General features: G+C 32.2%; 1 protein-coding gene across 4 annotated transcripts in view; it reads right to left on the reverse strand.

The window, feature by feature from the left end:
- Window positions 1–25,350, reverse strand: part of LOC142339105 (unconventional myosin-VI-like) — a 223,680-nt gene that overhangs the window by 26,193 nt on the left and 172,137 nt on the right. For 3 of the 4 annotated variants that reach the window (XM_075388836.1, XM_075388835.1, XM_075388838.1), the window contains 6 exons: window positions 23,996–24,163; window positions 23,395–23,478; window positions 20,779–20,959; window positions 4,608–4,746; window positions 657–1,203; window positions 53–217 (listed from right to left, as the gene is read on the reverse strand). In XM_075388836.1, coding sequence (XP_075244951.1) covers window positions 53–217; window positions 657–1,203; window positions 4,608–4,746; window positions 20,779–20,959; window positions 23,395–23,478; window positions 23,996–24,163 — 1,284 coding nt within the window. The remainder of the gene's footprint in view (window positions 1–52; window positions 218–656; window positions 1,204–4,607; window positions 4,747–20,778; window positions 20,960–23,394; window positions 23,479–23,995; window positions 24,164–25,350) is intronic. The other variant, XM_075388837.1, reaches the window with a different exon arrangement.

Below are 25,350 nucleotides of genomic sequence, written 5' to 3' on the forward strand. Positions count from 1 at the left end.
TAATACATTCGAAAATCTATGCAGTGTTAATGTGACTTGAAATTTAACTCACTCTGAACTTGCTTGAGACTGAGATGAAATTGAGTTTTCCTCCTGAGCTTGAGCCGCCTTTTACTTCCTCGTCAAACAACTTCTGCACAAAAGCATCTGAGCTTTCGCAAACAACTGCTTCCAAACTTGCGTGCAACGCGTCATTGTTCTTCTCAAGAAATTGATCCTGGAAACACAAAGTCTAAATCACAGCAACAGAAAAGACGAAATTCTACTTCGAGAATTTTGCAACGCCTAAAGAACACCCCAAAAGAGCGTAAAATTCATAGAAACTCTGCATTGAGACACTAGCAAACTTCCACACGAAAGCGTATTAAAAGTTCAACGGATTTTTGCAGTAAAAACCTCGGTAACTCAATAGGCTTAAAAAAGGTTAAAAATTCAGCAATAATTACTATCACAGAAAAATCAATATTCTTAAAAATTAAATTTCTACACTGCCAATATCTGTGGTTACCAGTACTCGTCTCAAAGTCGAACATCGACCGGAAAACGCCATCGAAATTCAGTATACGATCAATCGTTACAATACATCAATGGTACCTCATCAATAGGAGTCACTCCATTAAAAATAGGCATATCAATAAATAAACTTGAATTTTTACCGTGGTATAGCAAACGGCACCCGCGAAGTGTCTAATCAGGAAGCCTTCCTCATCTCGCCAACTCTTGTACAAAGCTAATCGCGACTTTCTAGGCGTCTGGAGCCTGAAATTGTCTTTGTGCTTCGAGTGAACTTGTGTCGTGAAATGCTCCGCATTAGGCTTGGGCAACTTCATTTCCTCGTTCATAATGTCTATGATTCCCAACGACTTCAGTTCAACTAGATCAATGCAGTCTTGGTTGTCTGTGAATTCTATAGTGTTAACCCCAAGACCTTCACGTTGATACAATTCCTGTTCCTGCTTTAACGTGCGGAGGTTAAAAAATTGCTGTAATTTCTCATTGCAATAGTTGATGCAGAACTGTTCAAAACTGTTTTCCTGGAAATACTCAAATCCCGCGATATCTAGGACACCAATGAAGTGTTCTGACTTGGAGAATGGGAAACATTCGTTCACGCGGCCCACTATGAAATCGAACAGGTGAGAGTAGATTGACTTGGCAAGGGCGTCTCGTGCATTTGTAGCAGCTTTCACTTTCAACGGCACCCTGGAAGAGTACATGTCAGAAAGCAACTCGTACAATATTAATATGCTGACAATTATATATAAGCAATTCAAATAACAACGATCTCAGTATTTGATAAAAGTTTTATTTGCCGTTTTATAACAAAAAGGACTACATACCTTTCAGACGACAGAATTAAGCAATTGGCACTAATATTGTTAATTAGCGGCCAAATATGTCTGTTACGTTAAACGCTAATATTTTTTATTAGTATACACTTCCGGGTTGTATGACCTGGTTGTGTATTATACTCTATGATACCAAAAAGCTATATATAGCACATTTTTGCTCAAAACTTTTGATTTTCGCAAGGGTGTAAAACATAACCGACTAACGTCGGGCGAATTGCTCTCAAACGACCGGCGCGCGGTAGGCTTCGTCAGTACCTAGGCAATGTTTAGTGAGGATAGATTTAGCTTGATTGAAGGAGCCTGAGATTAGGGTAATAGACGATGACATCACGCCATATAACAGCCGCTGAAGTGCGGCATCAACAAAAGAATTAAGGAGAGAGAGAGAGAGAGAGAGAGAGAGAGATTAAACGTGAGCGAGAAGGAGAAGGAAAGAAACGCCAGCAAACACACACACACACAGAGAGAGAGAGAGAGAGCGAGAGAGAGCTAGGAATTCCATGATGAGACTCGACTCTACAACTTCAAGTTTTCTAAACTTGTTAGTAACTAAATCATATAGAAAAAAACTAAGTGCAAAATTCCAAAGAAAAGTTTCCGCATTTCGCAGTGAAGAAAATGTTCAAAAACATTTCTGTCTCTTGATTTTTGTCATGTAATCCATCAGCAAGACTTGAAAAGCTTCGTTGGCCAGTAATGATTGTTAAACTCAGAAAAGGGCAAAAAATATTCAAAAATTTAAAACAATAGCAAATTTTAACAAAATCCTGCTAAAACTCGTGATAATAATATCTTCAGAACACCATTCCATTGTCTCAAGAGAACATCTAGTATGCCTATTGCAAGCCTTAAACAGTTTCACTGGCTCATAAAGATCCATACACTTGAAACATAAATTTTCAAAAATTTTTCAAATTAAAATTTATCAAAAAATTTCTAAAACTCGAGTCATTAAAATAATGATAACCATTCCATTAACTCTAGAAACTCAGCAGCAGCTTAGTATCAAACCTCGAAGGAGGCTTCTTGTTTCTTGAGGCTCGAAAAACCTAAAAAAAATGACAATTTCAAAAAAACATGAAGATTGCCGAAAATTTTTCAAAAAAATGCTAAAACTCGTTAATTGTTAATATCATTAAAAACACTCCATTGCATTTAGAAACTATACAATAACTTGTTATCAAACTCTAGAGGAGGTTCCTTGGCTCTTGAGGCTAGATCAACCTATAAAATGACAAAAATTGTCAAAAAACTTGAAAAATTGCGAGTTCTAAAAAAACAAATCGATAAAATTGTGATATTAAAAAGTTGAAAACCATTCCATTACCACCAAAAACTATGCAGCCACATATTATCAAAACATTGAGCAGGTTTTCTGAACCCTGAGGCTGAAAAATCTTGATTAATGAGACTAAATGTTAAAAAAAAATGATATTTTTTTCAAAATTTCAAAAATTCGTGATGTTAAAATCTTGAAAAAAATTCCTTTACGTCTAGAAACTATACAGTAACCTATTCATCAAACCCTGGAGGAGGCTCCTTAGCTCTTGAGGCTGAATAAACCTAAAAACCGACGAAAACTTTCAAAAACCTTGAAAAAATTTGCAAGTTTTTTCAAAAACTGCAAAAATTCGCGAAGTTGAAATGAGGAAATCATTCTATTACCACTAGAAATTGTGCAGTAACCTATTATCAAACCATATAAAGGGTTCCTTAACATCTAGGGTTGATATAACTCAAAAATTAGACAAGTTTTACAAAAATCACAAATATTTTCAAAAAGCTTTTTATAAATTTGGTGTTTGTAGCGACCGGTTGTTCGTCAGTAACTAGCCATGGGGAGAGGTGATGATGGGAGTGGCAACAGTCGGGTGGGGGGGCAACAGCGCGGTGGGGGGGGCATTAGTGGGGGGGGGGTTCAACAGTTGGGGGGGGGGGGGTCTTCAACCTCTAAGAACCGCTCTTCACACCATAATTATAAGTCTCCAAAACAGTTTGAGTTGAAACAGAGCTGAAAGTCTCTAAGAGCACTTAATGCCCGCGGGGGGTCAATCTCTAAGAACCGCCCTTCACACCATAAGTATAAGTCTCCAAAACAGATTCTGTGATTCGCATACTTGAAGACTAGTGAGCTGAAAGGCTCTAAGAGCACTTAATGCCCGCTGGGCGCTACCTGTTATCCCGTTTTTGAGGACGAAAAGTCAAAAACGTCAGACGAAAAATCGCATAAGACGGACAGGTCTAATATAATTGCTACAAACTTCGTTCGAGAGCAATTAAAAGTGTATTTTTTTAAAAAAAATTTGAATTTCTAAACGTAATTGCATTCTAGTTTTCTCCGTTAACGCAGAAAAGATGACTGAGCTGCTCTTTCTTTTGCTGTTACCACGCTGTTGCGAATCGAAATTTACAATTTTCATGGACGAAAAACAAAAGTAACGCAGCTTAAAACAAAGATCTAATATACAACATAATAACGAACGTTACCGAAAAAGTACCAGGTTCCAGGCACCTCCAGCGAGCGAAAGAATTGTGAGAGTTCTTCGAAGAAATTGAACAAGATTTATGGATAAAAACCGAAAAAACCGAGATGGGACAAGCGATCAATTACGGTTTGGGGTACAATACAATCAGATGGACAAACGCAGTTTGTTAGATCTTCAAACAAGTGAAAGCATCTAGTTTACTTGGGTATTTCAAAAAATTACCATAATTGTACTTTCACGGCCTTATTTGAACGATATAACCCTCCGGTGCATAAACAGAACATTATCAACAGTTTATTAAAAAAAAGAGCGTGAGGTACTGGAATGGTAAGCAAATGGTACCAATTGACAATTATGGAAAATTGCGGAGCATTAAATACGAAAACAAACAGTTCTTTGAAGATTGGAATTATCAGTTTTGGAAATATTATTCAGATGTCGTCAGAAATTTGCATGAGACTTACAGTACCCGTCTACTAAATGTTAAAAAGCAAAAAGCGTTATGACTCGTTACTACAGAACTGATTTGAACTCGAATTGCTGTACTTTTTGATGTTTATGGTGATTTTTTTAAAAAAATTCTTCAAGTATGAGCAGCTTTTTGGTAGTGTATTCAAGAGTATATACACATAGTGTATATACTCTTGGATTGCAGGTGTTTTTTTGGATCAATTTTTTCCCATCATTAATACTTACCAATTTAAATTGCTTTCCATTTGAGCCCTCCAGTCGCTTCAATTGATTTATGTTTCTAACAGATTCTACTTACATGTACACAGTCCCCTTTGCTTTCCCACTTTGCATCATCTTGGAAGTGAGACATCTAGACAGTTCTGAGGGTTCAAATCCCAACATCTTGCAAGTGTTGTTAACAGCGGCAGTAGAATTTGAGCTGATTTTACTTCCGTCTGAAACCGTCTATTATAGGAATTGAGTTTTTGACATCTTAGCATAGCCGGCAGATTGCCGGAATAGCTATGAAAGAATAAACTTGTGTGCTGCATAATAGATAAAAACAGATATTGATATACGTGGAAAAAGTAAAATTTAATAACTTTTACTAGAACGGGTGAGAAATAACGTCACGCGCGCAAATACAGAGGAAGAGGTCATTCAGAAAATTTGACTTTTCCAGTTTTGCTGAGTGAACTAATGTAAAACGAAAAAACAGAGTCAGACGACGAATAAAAAAACAGCAGGACAAGTCCTGACATACAATTCAAAGATATTTCATTGAAAAAAACTGGGGTGGAAGTAGTGGAAAAAACAAGGGATCCAGCCACCAGTAAAATTTGTCCCTTTCTCCTAACGCTAATCGCGCATGTCGAATCGGGCAAAATTTTACTGCTTACTGAATACCTTGATTTTTCCACTACTATATATTAGCTATATATTCGAACAAAAAATCAATCATTATTCTATGAATTAGTCTATGAATGATTTTCACCCTTATTTATTCTAGATCTAGCATCTATAAGAAAAAAAAGGATCAATCTACTTCACAGATAAATTAAAGAAGAAGAATTATTTTATTTGAATATTATACTTATAAACATGCTCTCTGAATTGATTTCTAGTGTGACCATATCTATATCTATGAAGATAAATACATAGTCTACATTTCCTATTTCTAAATCTATATAATGATATATGAATATAAACATTACACATACTACATGTTGGATATTGATCAGGATCAGAATAATGACATCCCAAATGTTCTATATAATCTTTAACCTTAACCATATTTTTACATACATAACAAGAATATTCTAATTCTTCACAATTATTACATTCTTTCCAAGGTTTATTTATACACTTATCGCATTTCATTTTCATTTTTCGAAAAATTATTTTTGATTATTTCCCTAAATAAACACATCATGTCTCAATCAACTAATACTAATGTCATAAACTTCTGCGATGTCTGTAACCTATCCTTTGAATCAAAGAAGGCTTTATACAGGCATCAATCATACGATCTCAAACATAAGGAACTATTGGAGAAAATGTTTGAGTCTGAAGAAGAGGAAATCTCGGAGAGGGTGTATAATTTGGATGAAGATGATTATATTATTAAAACTAAACCAGCCACCAAACCTAAAACTAAAACTGAAGAGGATATCTACACCAGAATTAAGTATGAATGTAAAGAATGTCATGAAGAATTTAGAAGTAAAGTAGCTCTAACTACTCATTCATATAGTCACAATCGCATGTATCTAGAAAACACAGAAGAATTCGATATAAACTCAAGTCAGAACATTATCTGATAAAGGTGGGAATTACATTGAAGATATAGATGAAGCAATTAATTACTCTTTAGAAGAAATTAAAAACTGTTACCAGTTTCGTAAAGTTAAGAGTTTTAAATATAAGATCACGGCTGAATGTGATTATAAGAAGAGAACCAAAGAAGAAGTTAAAACTACTAAAATATTTTTCAATACTGATTATATTAATAATAATGCAATATATGAAGATGGTGACTTCAATCGGTGGCTAGATTTCGAAAAGGAAATATATGAAGGTTATGGTTATGATTTTGAGTTTCTTGGAATAAGAAGTATTCAGTTAAACATTGAACCAACTAAAGCATCTATTGGTAGTTATATAGATTTACCTCCAGATCTCAAAAACTCTAAATCGATATTAAATATACGTAGTTATAAATACAATTGCTTCCAACTAACTATAACTGCTTGGCTACATCCCACCCCACACCATGCAACTCGAGAAAGTAAATATGTAGATAATCTAATTGAACCAAGACAACAACATGAAGATGATTTTGCTTATATAATAAGAATACAAATTGTATAATATTAATATTTGGGTATACACACCTTGTGGTAATGGTAAAATAGAATTGTTTAAACAAGTGGATGATTTCAATAAAGATAGAAAAGATGCAAGAATACTAGTTTGGAGTAATGGTCAAACAGAACACAGTGCCCTAATAAAAAATATAGAAACCCTGTTAGAACAACCAAATAAAAATAACATAAAATACTATTATTGCGATAGGTGTACCTATTGGTTTAACTCACAAATTAAATATGATAAACACGAATGCAGCACCTCATTCAAACCAGAGATTGTTTGTCCTAAGAAAAAACATATTACTTTTGTAAATGAACACAAACGTCAGAATATAAAAAATATTATAACTGCCGATATAGAATGTTGTATTGTTGAAGTCTCAACTAATGATTTAAAATATGTAATAGCTGAACATATTCCAATAGCTGTGGGTTACACCTGGCAAGGTAACTTCAAACACTACTTCGGTCTAGGCTGCATCAAAAGAATTGCTAGAGATCTGTTAGAAATAGAAACTGAGAATAATTTCAAACATAATGAAAAGATGATATTCACAGAAGATAAATTATATCATGAAACTAATAACACTTGTCATATCTGCAGCAAAACATGTATCAATAAAGTAAGAGATCATTGTCATGAAACTGGTAAATATAGAGCACCAGCATGTAAAACATGTAATCTAAGATACAAACAACAAAACTTCATTCCAGTAATATTCCATAATGGCTCTGGCTATGACTTCAACCTACTATACAGTGAACTCTTTAAACAGAATAATGATAAAAGAAAAGTAGATAACATACCACTAGCTGCTGGTAAGTCTAAGATGTTTAGCATTGGTTGTCTTAAATTCTTAGATAGTCATAACTTCTTAGCTATGCCCCTAGATCAAATGGCAAAGATATATGGGTGTAAAACTAAAACATTATATCCATATGAATACTTTGGTTTAGACTCCTATAATAATCTTATAGGTAGAAAACTTATAGGTAGAAAACCTTATCTAAAAATAGAAAACTTCAAATCCTCACTACATAAAAAATTACCAACACAAGAAGAAGTCGATATTTTATTAATGAAAACAGTCAAAAAACTGGTAAAGAGTATTTACAGAATGATGTGGAAACATTAGACTATTGCATGAAAGAATATGTTAAACTAAGCATGAAAGAATTCAAGCTCAATCCCCTACACTATGTAAGTCTCCCAGGTTATAGTTTTGATTGTTGGTTAATGTCAAGCGGTGTAACATTAGATACATTACAAGATAAACAAATGCTAGATGATTTTGTTGGAGCAAAGAGAGGAGGTATATGTGGAATAATGGGTGATAGATATATAGATAACAGTGATGGTAAGACCATATGGTACATAGACGCAAACAACCCATATGGTTATGCAATGATGCAAAAGTTACCTTACAAGGATTTTGAGTTCATTACTACTACTCTAGATGTAATATTGAATACTCCAGATGATAGTGATCATGGTTACTATATAGTTTGTGATATTGATTATACTAATGAATGTAAAGAGAGAACAGAACATTTGATGATAAAAGATTTTATGTCAATAATATTAAAAGCTATCCTCATGATTAGAATCTATATCTATTCAAAAGAGATTTAAAAAAAAAGGTTCCACCAAGCATCATTAGATGGAGACAAAGACCTACTGGTTAATAATATTCTAGAACTAACCATTAATGATGATAGAAAGTTAATTGAAGTTGCTATTATATTATATAACGAGCTTTGCTAATTTTTATAACAAATAATTATAGACCTAATTCATTCATTACATCCATATGGTTGGTAGTTAGTATATTATAAATCATTATCTGAGCCATATATTTTTCCATAGTGTCTCCCTTGATTGTATTGTTATGTAGTGTAGCTCCAGCTTTTATATTTTTATTATATTCTAGAAATTTTATTATCTTCTTAGCCCCATCTACATATTTAGAATAAGTTGAAATTATTAAATCATCATGATTTGGTTTTTTAATATGATCAATAAACTCATCTATAGTATTACAACGTCTTTTACAAACTAAACATCTTTTTAGATTAAGAGAGAAGCTGTTTTCATTATCCATTTTTTTACTCTTATTATAATTTTTCATTACATATAAAATGACTAAACTAGAAACACTCATAGAATTAAACAATCTAGAAAAACAAAACAGAAAGAATAGATTAGAAGATAAATTAAAACAACAAGAATATTATGGTGAAATAGAAGAGTTATTTGATCCTTTAACAAAAACTATCATTGAAACTGCTTCGCAGATAAATGCAAACAATGAACACAATCAAGCATTAAGTGAACAAACATTGAGAGCAATAGATTGGCAAAATCAAGAGTTAGATAAACAAACTAAGATGATCGAGCAAGCTGGTTCCCAGTTTAATGAAACTGCTTCCAAGTTGGGTGAAACTGCTTCGCAGATTGGTGAAACGTTAAAGGGGACTCAAGATATAGCACCAGTTTATGTTGATACAAAAACAGCCAAACTTCTTCATGACATGGGGGCTCAAACTAATCCTCAATTAAAATTAGAACTCGTAGATTTACCTAGTAGGAGATATAAAATGAATGGCGTTGATATAACTCTAGAGCAGGGTGCATTTTTAGTTAGGGATAATGTATATGAGTTTTCAGAAGAATTTACTGATTTTCTTACTAAATCAAATGTAACATATGACGATAAGGTTGAGGAAGATGAAAAAAAAATAAAAGGTTTTTAAAGGATATTAGATATGATTTAGGAAAAGGGGACAAGAAAAGCGCTAGATATAGAACAATAAAACATATAATGGAGGTAAGAGATATATTTGGCAGTGGATTAAATGGCAACCCAAATAATTTAGTAGAAAGACTAGAATTATTAAAACTAGAAACAAAAGCTGGTGATGATGGGTTATATGATGAAATGCTAGATATATCTAAGCAACTATTATCTATGAATATTATTAATCAAAACCAACTATATAATTTTGTTTTTAATTATGGTAAATAGGTGAAACCATGACTACGTCCATCAGTGAACCTGCTTCGCAGATGACTATGTCCATAAAAAAAACGTTAGAAAAACAACAACAACAACTAGCTAAAGAAGTATTCAGTCCTCAAATAACAAAGTTTAAAAGACAAAGAATAATACTACTATATAAAGATGAAACATGGTCAGCTGATTTAATTGATAAGTCATCTCTAAGTAAAAACAATAATAATTATAAGTTTATATTAACAGTTATAGATATATTCACAAAATATGCATGGGCTATTCCTTTAAAGAATAAATCTGGTTTATCTATAACTAATGGTTTTAAAATAGTATTAAGTGAACATCCACAAGGTGGCTCTGAACCGAGAAAACCAGAAAAGTTATGGGTAGATAGAGGTAGTGAGTTTTACAATAAAACATTTAAATCTTTACTTAAAGAATATGGAACCGGCAAAGCCGCTTCAGGGATAGAGCTATATTCTACTTATAGTGATTTAAAGGCTGTATTCATAGAGAGATTCAATAGAACATTATTACATATAATAAATAAACCAATGTTCATCAATGGTGATGGTAATTGGGTAAATATATTAAATGATGCTGTTGTAACATATAACAATAACATTCACTCAACAATTAATATGACATTAGTTGATGCTTCTAATAATCCTGATAAAGTTAAATACACTTTTAGTTTTAAGAATATTAAACCTAAACTTAAAGTTGGTGATTATGTTAGAAATGTAGATAAACGTAATATCTTCTCTAAAGGTTACACTTCTAATTGGAATAGAGAATTCTTTAAAGTGAATGAAGTTCTAAAAACACATCCACCAACATATAAAATAGAAGATATTAATGGTGAGATAATAGAAGGTAAATATTACGAACAGGAATTATTAAAATCTGAGTTTGATTTTGAATCTAATAATAAGGTTTTGGAATCATTAAATATAGACCTCCGGTCAGCTACGAAGTAGATCAGGGAACCTGCTTCGCAGATAGACCTCCGGTCATAAGTCTAATTATAATTCTAAGTCTAAGTCTAATTGTAAGACTAATTATAAGTCTAATTACAAGACTAATTATTATTCTAATTATATGTAAACAAATACAAAGATGACAAGAAATAGATTTAACCAAGCGAAATGTCATATAGGGAATGGAAACAACTTAACACTAAGTAAGGCTCGTGGGTTATTCCTAGAAGATAATGATGATATTGATTTGAAGGATACCTATAAAATTACAAATGTATATCCTCCCATAAATGAAAAAGATGTTGTTAATAAAGAGTATTGTGACAATAACTTATTATCCTCTTCTAATAAAATAGACATTTTAAGTAAAAACATAACTGAACTAAGAAAAGGTGACTTTGATAAAGTTACAACTAAAACATTACAACTAAATGAAACACAAGTTAATGAAGAACTAATTAATGAGTTTATTGAATCAACAAATGAAGTCAGAAATACTGTTAAGTTTTGTAATAAAGTTGCTGCAGATACTATCTCTAAATATAATCAATTAAAGCAAGAATTTGATAATAATAAGTTTAATCAGAATATCACTAACATACAACTAGATGAAATGTTTACTAAAGGTCTGAGAGAAATGAAAGAATACAATAAATCTCTTAGAGGTGTTATAGTACAATATATAATTGCTATACTTTTACAAAGTAAGTAACTTGATAATAAAGAGAAAGACAGACTTGAGATGCATTATAGTTTTAATCAAGAAGATATAATGAAAGAAATAGAAAGAATTTTTACTAATGAAAATAAGCAAAGCAATGACCAAGCCAACAGCACCGAGTGAGAGATTACTATATCCAGATTTGTCATCAGTATCAGAAAGATTGATAATCGAAAAGATTCAAGCTAATAATAAATTTAACAATAATATTAACATTATAAAAGATATTAGAAATTATTATGAAACTGAAACTAATAACTATAATAAGAAGTTAAGTAGATATAAAAAATATATTAACATAGCTGAGATAACAGAAATAGTATTATCATCTATAGCAACAACTGCAACAACAACATCAGTTTCATTAACAGGTATAGGATTACCTTACTCTATACCTACAGCTTTTGCTACAGCAACTGTTTGTGGTTCATTATCAAAAACAATTAATACTAAAATTAGAAATAAAATTATAAAGTATTCACAAATGTATATTTTAAGTAAACAGTTTAGTCATAAGTTTAATAAACTATATACTAAATCAATGAATGATAATAAAATAGATAATGATGAGTATAATGAAGTTGTTATATGAAGAATATAAGAAGAACAAGAAGAATAAGTTGAGTATTTTTTTAGATTAAAGATATTAGTGCTTAGTAATAACAATGTTTTTAGTAATAATAATATTAGTATTAATATTTATCGAAAAATATATAGCCATAATCATAGCTATAATCATAGTCATAAACATAATATAATCATGGATATAATCATGGATATAATCATAATCATAAAAATAATCATAAACATAAATATAAACATAATCATAATCATAATCAAATAATTATCTTTTCTTTGTACCTAAGTATAACCCTCTACCTTTTTGTACTACCTTTATACCTTCACCAGTAGTTGCAAATTTAATTAAATCAGGTGTAGCCGCTAGAGCTGCTTTAGGGTTTCTAGATACAGCTGCACTTCCTATTTTATTGCTATTTCTAATGCTCTTACTGGATTATTAGCAACTTTCTTTCCAAAGTTAACCGTAGTTTTACCAACACTTTTAAAGAAATCTTTAAGTCCTTCTGCTTCTATTGTTGCATCAGATACTGTCATTGATTTATTCCTTCTAAATAAAACACAATTACCTTTCAACATCTTAGTTCCTTTTGAAGTAATAGCTCCTCTTATATTAACAGTACCACTATAATGTCTACCTCCAACACAATGAATTAGTTTTGAACTTATTTAAAAGACTCATTTCTATATATAAAAAATAATGGAAGTCAAAAAGTATAATCCCTTTGTTATTATTAAGCCTAAACCCAAGCCTAGGCCTAAGCCCAAGGTTAGACCTAAGCCTAAGATTAAGCTTGAAACTAGAGGCTTGGCTCTAGAGAATAAAAAGAAATTAGACATTATTTATGCTAAAGGTTTTGTTAATACTAATAAGAAATAGTTGGGTATTAACAAGAGTAACAATTAGAGCTGACTAGCTATAAGTATAAGTATAAGTATTTGGTTATGTATAAGTAAAAGTATATAATTATAACAATAACTATATTATACTATAATTATAAATTATCGCTAGAGTTATATCTAAAATTATAATTATCACTAGAGTTATATCTAAAATTTTAATTATATCTATGACTTAAATTATATCTATGATATAATATCAACCATCTTATTACCACCACTATTCACACTAATAACCTTTCTAGTTAATACTAATGCATGACATATAACATCTGCAACTGCAGCACTAAATTTAAAATTAAGTTGTATTGGTTGTGGACCTATATGATCACTTTGATATCTAGTATCAAATACATACATTCTATAACTACTCTTGAATGTTCTATGATTTATATATGGTTTTATATTATGTGGTAGCCCATTATAATCTTTATTAAAGCTAACAATCTCTTTAAAAGCCTAATTATAATTATTGGTACCATAATTAATATTCATTCTATCCTCGGGATAAAACTCACTACCAATCTTACAATAACATTCAGTAACATTCATTACATCAAATGTACTTGCATCATGAGTTTGTTCATTAACATTATTATTTTCAAAACCAACTATTATATATTGCGGTCTTTCCATACCACTTTCCATACCTAGATCAAACAAGAAATTAGTAGCATTGGGTACATTCTTATAAAATGTCTTTCTTTCATAATAGCTAAAGTCTACATTATTCTTTTTACTTAAACCCTTTTGCACAATAATTCTATTATCATTACTAGGATCAATACTAGGCACACACCATGATATATCTCTAATTTCTATATTACCATCATTAGCAACAGCACCAGGATTAGCATTAACTCTATATAGAGCTCTATCATTATTATTTCTTTTTAATATTAGTTTAAATCCTAAACCATATATAATCTTTTCTAAATCATTTACGAAACCAAATAGATCACTCATCTTAATCATCATATACATATGTCCCCGTTGTGCAGCAACATGATCACCTTTGAGTTGACTATTCCTATCTATATTTCTAACAAACCCACTCTCATATTCATCATCAGTACTAGTTAATAACTTATACATCAATAGATTAGGATGACAATGATCTATATATTCAATAGTCCTACCACCACTAGTTTCAAGCTTAATTGAACTGAACAATGCCATCATACCATAATTAACTAATCTAATATTAGCATCATTAGCAAATACACCACCAGCATCATCTGATACAACAAACTCTATCTTTAGATATGAATCACGCAAATTTAAGTGATTCTCTTCTCTATTGAGTATGTTATTAATATTGGTATTAACCGTATTCATTGTTGCTAGATTATTAGGTTTATATTTTATAATCTTACTTTTATGTATATCATTATTATAACCATAAGTTGTATCCAAATTAAAATTCATTTTTATTAGATAAAAAATGACAGACAACTTGATTTTATATGAACTACAAAATATACACGAAGCTTTAACTAAAACTAAAGAAGAGTATACACTTAACTTTAGAATGATAAAAGCAACAGAAAAGTTTAACTTTAGTGAACCTATACTTAATACAACAAAATTAGGTTTAATTAGATTATCTGTTTATAATTCGGTGTTTAAATGTGAATAGGAGAAATAATCAATTCTTATATGCTAGTACTGTTATAGAAGATGATGAAGCTTTACCTTGGGCTCTTAGCTCTGACCCTAACCTTAACCCTATCTCTACCTCAAGCCCAAACATTACATCTATACTTAATCATAATTATAAAGGAATCCCGTTGCTATATTCAACTATTACACCGGGAGCATATGAGTTGACTGACATAGCAGAATTAATAAAAGAAGAAACTGATGGTAATGTTATAATAGAACCTGATAAGAATACGATGAAATGTTTAATGGAAATAAAACAAGGAGCACTCTGCTTTGATATAGAAAACTCACAAGCCTCATTACTAGGATTTAGAAAAATAATTTATAAAAAAGGTAGATATAAATCTCAGAAAATTATTGATATTATGGGTTTTAGTACTATTAACATTCATTGTAATGTGATATCTGGAGCTAAAGATAATGGTAAAGATAAAGATATATTATATACCTTTAATCTAACAGAACCACCAAGTTACTTGATAAATATTATACCAACTAATATCTTGTATCAAAATGTAACTAAAGATAGAATAGAATATATAGAATTTCATATTAAAGATGAGCATGGAAGACCTATAGACTTTAATGGTGATGTATTAAGTTTTACTTTACATCTGTGTTAACAACTTCGTTGATCTGATTTACACTTACACTTATCTGTGAAGCAGGTTCCCCCGATACTTGTACTTACACTTATCTACGAAGCAGGTTCCCTGATACTTGCACTTAGACTTAGACTTACACATAAACTTAACTACAAAACTCTCCGATCCCAATTAATTCTTAGTTTACCATTAATATTTTTATTTTTAGTTATATCAATGACAATATAATTATAAGGCTCTTTCCATACCTTATTACATATATCAGCAAAATCATTATAACTAAGTTCAACATTATTAAAGAAATCTTGATATATAGATATGAGGACTTTACCTCTCTGTTCAAATAAAATAAATAGATTACAGTTCTCTCTAACACTCTGCCTATCCAGAGAGAACAGGTTTTGATTAAGATATCATATATCAATTATTATGTCTACCTCTACAAAAGTATTCATTAACAACTGGTTCTTTGGTTCTAACATCATCGAATATCATTAGTTTCTTTAAGTCTTTGGGTAGTTTATCGGGAGATGGTAAATCTTTTATATCTTTAATAAAATCAACATCTGCTTTTGGGTTTATTCTTTCTATACCATGATACTGATCACCAGTAGGTCCAATGATGTATAGCTTATCAAAGTATGTACTAGCTAGAATTAGTTTTTTCAATAAGAATGTCTTACCACTTTCACTAGGACCAGATATTATACATCTAAAGTTATCTGGGAATGCGGCTTCATTAAATATATCATCATCATTTAGCCATGAATATAGATAATCATTTATGTTTACAGATATCAGTGAATTTGCAAAACAACTCTGTTGAACCGCTTCACGGATATTATTAGTAGGACTATGGGACTTCGTCCATATTTCACCATTACTAATGCTATTACTATTGCTATTCCTATTAGATTTACTCCTTTGATATTTTTCATCAAATAGATATATGAAATTATCATTATCATTATCATTATCATTATCAATGACATTATCCTTATCATTAACATTATCATTATTAGCAAAGCTACTTCGTAGATCATTAACATTATCATTATCATTATTAGCAAAGCTACTTCGTAGATCATCTGCGAAGCAGGTTCCCTGATTAACATTATCATTAACATTATCCTTATCTTTATCACCACCTCTACTACAACTTAATCAAGAACACTCATTATATATTCCTGGATATTTACATTGATTAACTAGAATATTCAAAGCACTTTTAATTCTAAATCCTCTATCAATAAGATAGATCAAATATGAACAATAAGCCCCACAATAAGATTCATCATATTGTTGTATTCTCTCATTAGAGCCTAGATCAACATATTCTTCTAAAAATAAAGGTGGAGTTTCTACACCAAAACTATCAAAGTAATATGTTGGACCACCTTCTCTTCTTATAACTAAAACCCAATGTGTACCTTAAGTTGGATGTAGATTTACAATAAAGTTAGAGTTAGGTTCACTTACCATTTCTGGTTTATCATCTCTCAGTACAATCTCAATTGGTGTTAGACTTATATCTTTACCCATATCTTTTATTCTGATATCACTCATAGCATTATTATCAATATTAAATTTATTATTGAATTCCTCAAAAGTTAGGATGAGCATTTTATAATAAATTTATTAAATCTAAGTCTAATTATAAGTCTAAGTCTAAATCTAAATCAAATCTGTATTTATTATATAAAAATGGAAACAGGTAATACAGTTTTTATTTTTATTATTATTATTGGAATTTGTTATATAATATATGATTCAAGACCAAGTAAATATACAAAACTAGAAGAAAGCTTTGGTGGATTTATGAATAGGAGTCTAGTTAGATTTGAATATGAAAAGTCACCATTACATACTATTGTTTATGGTGGAACTGATACAGGCAAAACATATTTTATTAGACAATATTTAAAGTTATACTCAGTCCAAAACCAAGATCAAGATCAAGATCGAGATCAAGTTCAAGATCAAGATCAAGTTCAAGATCTGCTAAGCAGTTTCACTGATCAAGATCAAGATCAAAGGTCCATAGTTATAGTGTGTAAAGATGATACTGGATAGATCCTGAGTCTAATAAGTTTTATACTGGGTTTAATAAATGTGATATAAATATGATCACAAAAAATAATATGCATAAATTTCAAAATTGTGTAATAGTACTTGATGATATGGGTGATAGGTTAAATAAGGATATAGGTTATTATTTTTACTGAAGGTAGACATTATAATATTCAAATGATTGTAATGTGTCATAAACCAGCTCAAATAATTAATACAGCAAGAATGAGTTGTGATACTATTTATTTAACAACTTATAATGGACCTGACCTATTTAAAAACTTTAATGAGATATATAAATGTGAACATGACTTCAAAAAAAATAATTAGTGAATTAAATAGTAACTATTATAATTGTACAGATGGAATGACAGATGAACTTCGTTATGGTATAATTAAATATATTAAAAAGGAAAATACTTTTATTATTATTAGTAGTAATAGAACAATGATATATGATTCAAGAGTTGGTTTCCTTGATTTAAAAGCTCTTAGTTTAAAAGATGATTTAGAAAGAGAAGATATAAATAAACCTAGCATATATGAAACCACTAATGATTAATGCAACAGATAGAAATGTTATTAATCATGATAATTATCAGTTTTATTTTAATAAACTTCTTACTTTAAATAATATTAAAATTCAGAATGATGTTTTAACAAAAGTGATGATTAAGGGAAAGGGTATGAAAATTTTATCAAATATTGGTGGAATTATAGGCACGGGTTTATTTATATTTAATTGTTTTTATCCTGATTCAATATCAAGAAATGCTGGAATTGTAGCAATGGGAGCAAGCACAATGTTGAGTAGAGTAAATACATTAGTTAATGTTCGATATGGAGAAGAGTTGGAAGGTGAAACACGAAGAAGTTATACTGATCTGCGAAGCAGTTTCACTGATCAATGTAACTGTGACTTCGTCAATGAAGAGATGGGAATTTTGAGTAGAAAGGGAGGAAAGTTTTTAAACAAACTTTATATAAATAATGAAGAATTTAGAGAAGAGCTTATAAATTTTGTTAAAGATAAAAAAGAATTAGATCTTGATTTGATCTTAGATAAGAGATGTAAAACTAATACACTCAATACTTTAGGAAATAAATATTTAGCAGAGTGTATCACATCTAGAGATAATACTAAAGATTTAATTGAAATCATGGCTAAATATTATCCTACAGCATAGCTAATATTATCTGCGAATTTGCAAAACAACTCCGTTGAGCAGTTTGGTAAACCACGAACAAAGTTCGTTGGAGAACCACGAGCAAAGCTCGTTCACTGATAATTTTATCTATTAAAAATGCTTTTACAATGTTTAGAGTGTAACTATAAATATGGAAACATTGCTTGTTTAAAATATCATTATGAATCATATCATAAAGATAAAACTGATAAATGTATGTGGTAATATAATATTAAGTGATATTTGTGCTAATGATTTTTCCCCATGGGGTTGTTCTTTAAAAAATGAATCTAGTTCTAATTCTAATTCTAGTTCTAGTTCTAACCCTAGTGCTAGTTCTAGTTCTAACCCTAATTCTAACTCTAGTTCTAACCCTAGTTTTAGTTCTAGTTCTGGTTCTAACCCCAGTTCTAGCTCTAGTTCTGGTTCTGGTTCTATCTATGACTATAACTCTAACTCAGATCCTAACCCCAACCTTATCCCCAACCCTAACCCTAACCCTAACCTTATCCCTAACCCTAACCTTAACCCCAGCTCAGAAGTATTAACTAGATGTTGTAATAAGTGTAATAATATAAAACACTAAACAATTTTGATGAGGGTAAGTATACATGTAGAAGTTGTACTTCAGCTAAAGTTAATTGTCCATATTGTACTTCTGTTGTGAGATATGATGGGATACGGGCTCATGTAAAGAAACAACATCCAGATATAGAATTGACTAGAGGATTTAGTAGAAATATAACTGATCGGTGTAACCGCTTCGCGGATAAAACAATTAATCCTAGTTGGCAAAGTCCTAGAGCTGTAACTCCTTTAGTTATTAACCAAACAGAGGATCTGCGAAGCAGTTTCACTGATAGTTGTTTATGTAAATACTATAATTTTGTATCATTTCTTATTAATAATGGAATAAATATAGAAAATATAAAAGAAAATATAAATTTATTGAAAAGTATAGATAGTTTGAAATAAAAAGTATAAAAAAATTTAAAAAATATCAAAAAAGAGGGATTCACTCTTTAAGAGCGAAAAAGAGCGATCTTTTCTACTGTGGATCACTCCGAATAAGAGTGAATCACTCTTAAAGAGTGAAATGTAAATTTTGCTTTGATTTTTTGTTTTTATTTTTGATTTTAATTGATTTTTTTATTGAATTTAGAGCTAATATATAGTAGTGGAAAAAACAAGGGATTCAGTAAGCAGTAAAATTTGGCCCGATTCGACATGCGCGATTAGCGTTAGGAGAAAGGGACAAATTTTACTGGTGGCTGGATCCCTTGTTTTTTCCACTACTGGTGGAGGTTGAAGGGTGTCAAACTCTAATAACCGCCCTCCATAATACAAAAAACTTATGTCTCTGAAACAGTTTCGTTGAATTGTATACTTAGAGTCTAGTATGCCGAAAGGCTCTAAGAGCCCTTAAGGCCCTCCGGGCGTTAGCTTATTATCCCGTTTCTGAGGACGAAAAGTCAAATGGGTCAGACAAAAAAGCAGTCAAGCGAAAAATCGCATAAAAAAGATCACAGGACCCATATAATTGCTAAACTTTGTTTGAGAGCAATTAAAAAAACATAAACCGACAAATGTCGGAAGAATTGCTCTTGAACGACAGGCGAGGCAATTTAATTCAGGGGCTGTAGCCTAGATCAAATTATGGTTGCAAAAAATATCCCCCCCCGCCGGGATTCGAACCACTGCCCTCCCGATCGACAGCCACAACTACTAACCACTGCGCTACAGATCACATACCTCACTTATTCTGCAACCGAATTTATATTAGCTTTACTTCAGAGCAATAGAGATCACTCAAAAATGAAGAACGAAAGCGTGAAAAAGTCACTTGAGAAGTCAAAGAATGTTCTAGAAGAAAAGCGCAAAACTGTCAAGCGAAAGATTTGCATAAAAAAAGAAAAGACGTTTACAATAATTGCTATGAACTTCGTTCAAGAGCAATTAAAAAGAAGTAGATCACCATAACTCCTCTTGGAGCCGTAAGAAACCCAAGAGCACCGCAATATAGCAATTTGCATAAAAAAGACACACACGTTTACAATAATTGCTATGAACTGCGTTCAAGAGCAATTAATGAGATAAAATATTAGAATCTACAGCTAGAAAAACACAATCCCCTATTCAAATGGTTAGCCAAACGCAAATAAATTGGCTATAAAAAGCAGTCGCAAGAGCAGTCAAAGTTTTCGGTTTCCACGCATAATGTTTCGAAGACAAAAGACAACCACATACAAGCCGGGATGGCTTTCCTCGCAATCATTTAAGTTGCAATAAAAACTCATCTCAACTACTGGTTCTAGATCAACAAGCGTTAAAAAAATTGTTACAAAATCAACTAGAGTAGCTTAAATACATCAAGAATCATATAGAGTTAAAAAAAACCTTCAGCTCCAGCGGACTGGTCGAATTCGATGTTGCCCAGATGGAGGACTCCTGCCACAACTCTGAAAATGTCGGTTATTTCTGTATCAGACAGTCCCACCTGCCTCATTGCAGTCTCCATCCGACCGAAGTCTGCCACGTCATCCATCACAGGGTCAGACAGTGATCCGTGCTTCAGAAACTAAACATCGACAGACACGCGTTTAAAACGGCATCAAAAAGAGTGAGCCAACAAGGCAGCTTAGCGTTTTGTAGCACTAAACAAAGCTCAAAAAGTTGTTAAATTGCAACATAGCCTGTAGATTTCCGGAACACAGCCATCGTTGACATCACGGAGCTACGTTGCGATTGTAACCGTCAGAAAAACGAAAAAAAATGATTGCCTAACATTTTCTAAGTGTCAATACGTTTTCCAATGTTCTAATATTTTCCGCATTCCGCGTTTCAATAATCATTAAATCAACCGATCTAAGCATATAAATTGAAGAACAGTTATATAACCTATTTACTAAGATATGTTTAGCCTTTACCCTAGTAAACTTTGACAAATTCGCGATCAAAATGTAAAACAAAAACGCGAATAAGCGCAAAGCGAACTAAAAAACACCGGACAAATCCTGAATAACAATTTTTAAAAAAATTAGAACACCAGACCTGGAAATGCTTAGAAAAAGAATTTGAAAAGCATGGAAAAAATGAAAGAGAAATCTATTTTGATTGGATTTGCTGAGCAACTGCTTGTCAAAAGCATTTTGCGCACAATGAGCATAGAGTGAAACTAGCCTAAAGAAGTCAAAAAAGATTTCACGCAAAATGTTGAAAACAAGCTGAGAACTAAGGTAAAGCAAAACAAATTTTAGTTAACGAATTAAAAAACATAGCAGGACAAGTCCTCACGTACAATTCAAAGAATTGTCATTGACTAAACAGAAAACTAGACCTAGCACGGACTATGAATGGATTGGGAAAACCATTTTGAAAAAAAATCCAATCCAAAAAATCGAAAAAACAGAAAAATCAAAGTGAAACTGCCGGATGTGAACAAAAAACCACTAGCGAAAGTGAATTTTTGTTCAAACACCGTTTTCTCATTCGGCTGTAAAAAATTTCACGCCGCAAAACCACTCGCTTTTCCGCTCCACTTCCTGTTTCGGCGCGACCAAAATCACCACACCAATTTGACTTCAAAAATCATGATAATGTGTGAACAGATCTTAAAAAACAGACAGCGCCCCAACACAACTCAAATTCTTTGAATAGTAAAAAAACACAGCTGATGGGCCTTCAAATGACGTCATTAGAGATTAATATAATATTACAAACCACCATAACCACTAAAACTAAAGAGAAAAAAATCTACAAATTTTGGCGCACTTTTCATTTGATTTTTAGTAGTGAACGCCTGCCACTTGAGTTCAGGTGCTGACATTTGTGAAAAGAAATTTAGATTACACAAAACAAAATAGTCAAGGGCGCAAAAGTCACTCGAAAACACAAACCGTGCTATCAAAAACTTTGCCTAAAAATACCCAAACGTTTACAATTAAAATTTCCCCCAAAACTTTTCAACAAAAGCCCACTTTATAAACATAACCGGCTAAATGTCGGAAGAACTGCTCTCGAACGACTAGTGGGAGCTCTAATCAATTGCAGTCTGGTTCAGTCGGGGGGGGGGGGGTAGGGTAGCCTAAATGGGACTAAGAAGTTAAATAGTGGGCTTCAAATAACCATATTAGAGGTTAACATATACCACTATTAAGATTTAAAGTTAAAAATGACACCAGTTTCGGTACACTTTTCATTTGACTTTTAGTATTAAATTGCCGCCAATTGAGTTCAGCTGCTTGAAATTGTGATTGAGAAAGAATTTTAGATCACGCGAAACGCAAAAAGTCCAAGGGCGTAAAAGTCACTCGAGAAGTCAAAATTGTCAAGCGAAAATTTTGCATAAAAAAGACACACGTTTACAATAATCGCTATGAACTTCGTTCAAGAGCAATCAATAAAACTGCAACCAACTGGTAATTGAAATACCTTTACGCTATAGTCTATTGCATATATACAAAAATTAAACGACTAAAGTCTGGCGAATTGCTCTCAAGCGACTGGCAAGCGCGTTTGGCTTCGTAGGGATGATAGCATTAGGGGTCACTTTTCCTTTCTCTTCTTTTTCATTTGAAGCAATTAAGTGTTATTTATTCATTTATAAGTGTTATTCTTTTTTTACTATTTATTCGAAAAGCAATCGAATATTTTCAACATTAAAGTTGTCATCGCAAAACAACTTTTTGCGGACAGAGTATAGACAGTAGACAGGGCGAGTTTAGGGAGGCTAGCTTTCAGGGGGGTTTCAAAGACTAATACCTCAGTTTAAGGACTTCGTTTTTGGTGGTTTCTGTTGTTTTGCAGTCTGTCCGACGTGAAACTGCAAAACAGATCAGCAAGGCCAAAATAATGGCTACAAACTATTATTAACTTCGCTTAATTATTACGTAAAAGGGGTAAAGGTAAGGTGCTGCTTTCCATGAAATCAGGGATAAATTGACCTGTCGATCAAGCAAGGTAAGTCCTATACTATTTGACATCAAACGGGATATAGGCGTGCTTGAGACTAACCTCTTTACTTTTGGCACTCTTGTCCAGGGCAGACATTGTGTATGGGCTGTTTATGAAATAACTTGTACATCCATGCTTCAAGTACTACAACAAAAACATTCACATATTAGGAAATTATCATTCCAAAATCACTAAAATACATTAAAGGATAGATTGATTTGGAACATTGAAGGTTGAAGCGGTAGGGACGGTGAATCTATTATAAGCAGCTAATCTATAATACATCATCATCTTCATAAGCATTTTCCTACACATCTAGCTGCCAGGTAAACCTATTCTATTAGAATGCTCTAACTGGCAGCTTGATCTGTCAAACTCGTTAACCAAACGTTAAACTCGTTGTTTCATCAAGATTATTTTTTTTCAATAAAAGATTTCGAGGTATACGAGCGCTAAATGAGGAACACAATACATTAAAGTAGACCTCCTACGAGATCAGCTAAATCCAGCGTTGTTTTTAACTCGATTTGAAGTTTTATCGTTACTGTAGATTATTTCACAACTGCTTTTTGAATCAAAGAACTTATTAAAGCATTAAAGCTGATACATTATTCTCTAATTTATTTAGGTAGATTTGTTCTAACGTAGCCAAAATACTCACATGGAACTGGTCAGGTGCAGAGAGAGCTAACTTCTGTCGGAGTGCCTGTGGTGCCCCTGCACACAGTCTGTAGAATACATGGTAGCTCCTCTCGTTTGGGTTGTGAGTTGAAGTTATTCGGCTTTTCTCCAGCAGATAGTGAGACACGTGACCGCCCACCACTTGGAACTGCAAAAAAACCATCTCGCTTTTTTTAGAGTCCAGAACTTATTCGCTCTCGTGATGAACATCCTTGGCAACCATACCCAAGAATCATATTTTTTTATATAAGTGATGAGAAAAATTCCCTGATGCTCTTCAGATAGTATCAATAAAACCATGATATTCACAAGCTATCCAGAAAGTCACAGTTGCTCTTGGATATACTTGCCAAGTGTCAGAGCACAAAAAAATCTGTTTCCTTTCCCCGGAAGTTTTTTCAGCCAAAACAATTATTATATACCACAAGGGTGTAAAAACATCTATCATTGCTAGTCAGATTTCCATGGAAAAGGAAACACTTTCCAGTAAATAAGCACCACGACATGAATCTGTTTCCTTCTATCTGTTGCCTGATATTTCTGAGCGACTTATGGAAACTTTGGACACTACGAACTTGAAGAAACCCGTAAAGACGAACGGACGTGGAGCAGAACTCTGTGAAAGAGTTTTCAAGCCGAACATTTCAGGCTCTCTGATTTGTTATTTTAAGCACTACTGGTCACTCAAAAACAATCAAAGCGTGGGCTGTGTAAAGTGACAATCGGTCTGTTGCGTTCAAACCCATACAATCATTATCAGTCACCGCTATTCGGGGATCAGCAACAATCTTATTAGCAAGAGCCCTCTAGTTTACTGTTTTACATTACTTACTCGCTCGACCAGAGGCGATATTGATTGAATCATTGTCACCGGGGGAGATTGATTGAATCATCAATGAGGTGTTATGTAAAATTTCGGAATGAAGTCATTCGCATGTAAGGTCAAAATACAACATCAAATAGCAGTCCCAAAAGTCATTGAACCCAAAAAAACTACCTGCTGCATAACGAATTGTTCCTTTTCATCTGAACGACCGAAAGTTTGATAACCAAGCTGATTTAAATAAAATTTAAAATAGCATTACTTGTAACTTTTGTGAAAAACAACAAAATAACGCCACGAGGTCTAGCCATGTTGTTACTGTTGTTCTATTGCTATTAAACAGATCTTAACGAGATTTCGCTTCGGCGTTCTTACCTGGTCACCTAGTTGCTTTATTTTAAGTAAGAGAGGACACTAAACATACCCGGCAGATTGCCGGAAAATAACCGCCGTTGATTCCAATAAGCATGATTGGGATTGAACGAATAGAATATATTGAAAAAAAAAAAAGA

This window comes from Convolutriloba macropyga, chromosome 5, assembly GCF_964194025.1.
Source record: "Convolutriloba macropyga chromosome 5, txConMacr16.3, whole genome shotgun sequence".
Classification (NCBI taxonomy): Eukaryota; Metazoa; Xenacoelomorpha; order Acoela; family Convolutidae; genus Convolutriloba; species Convolutriloba macropyga.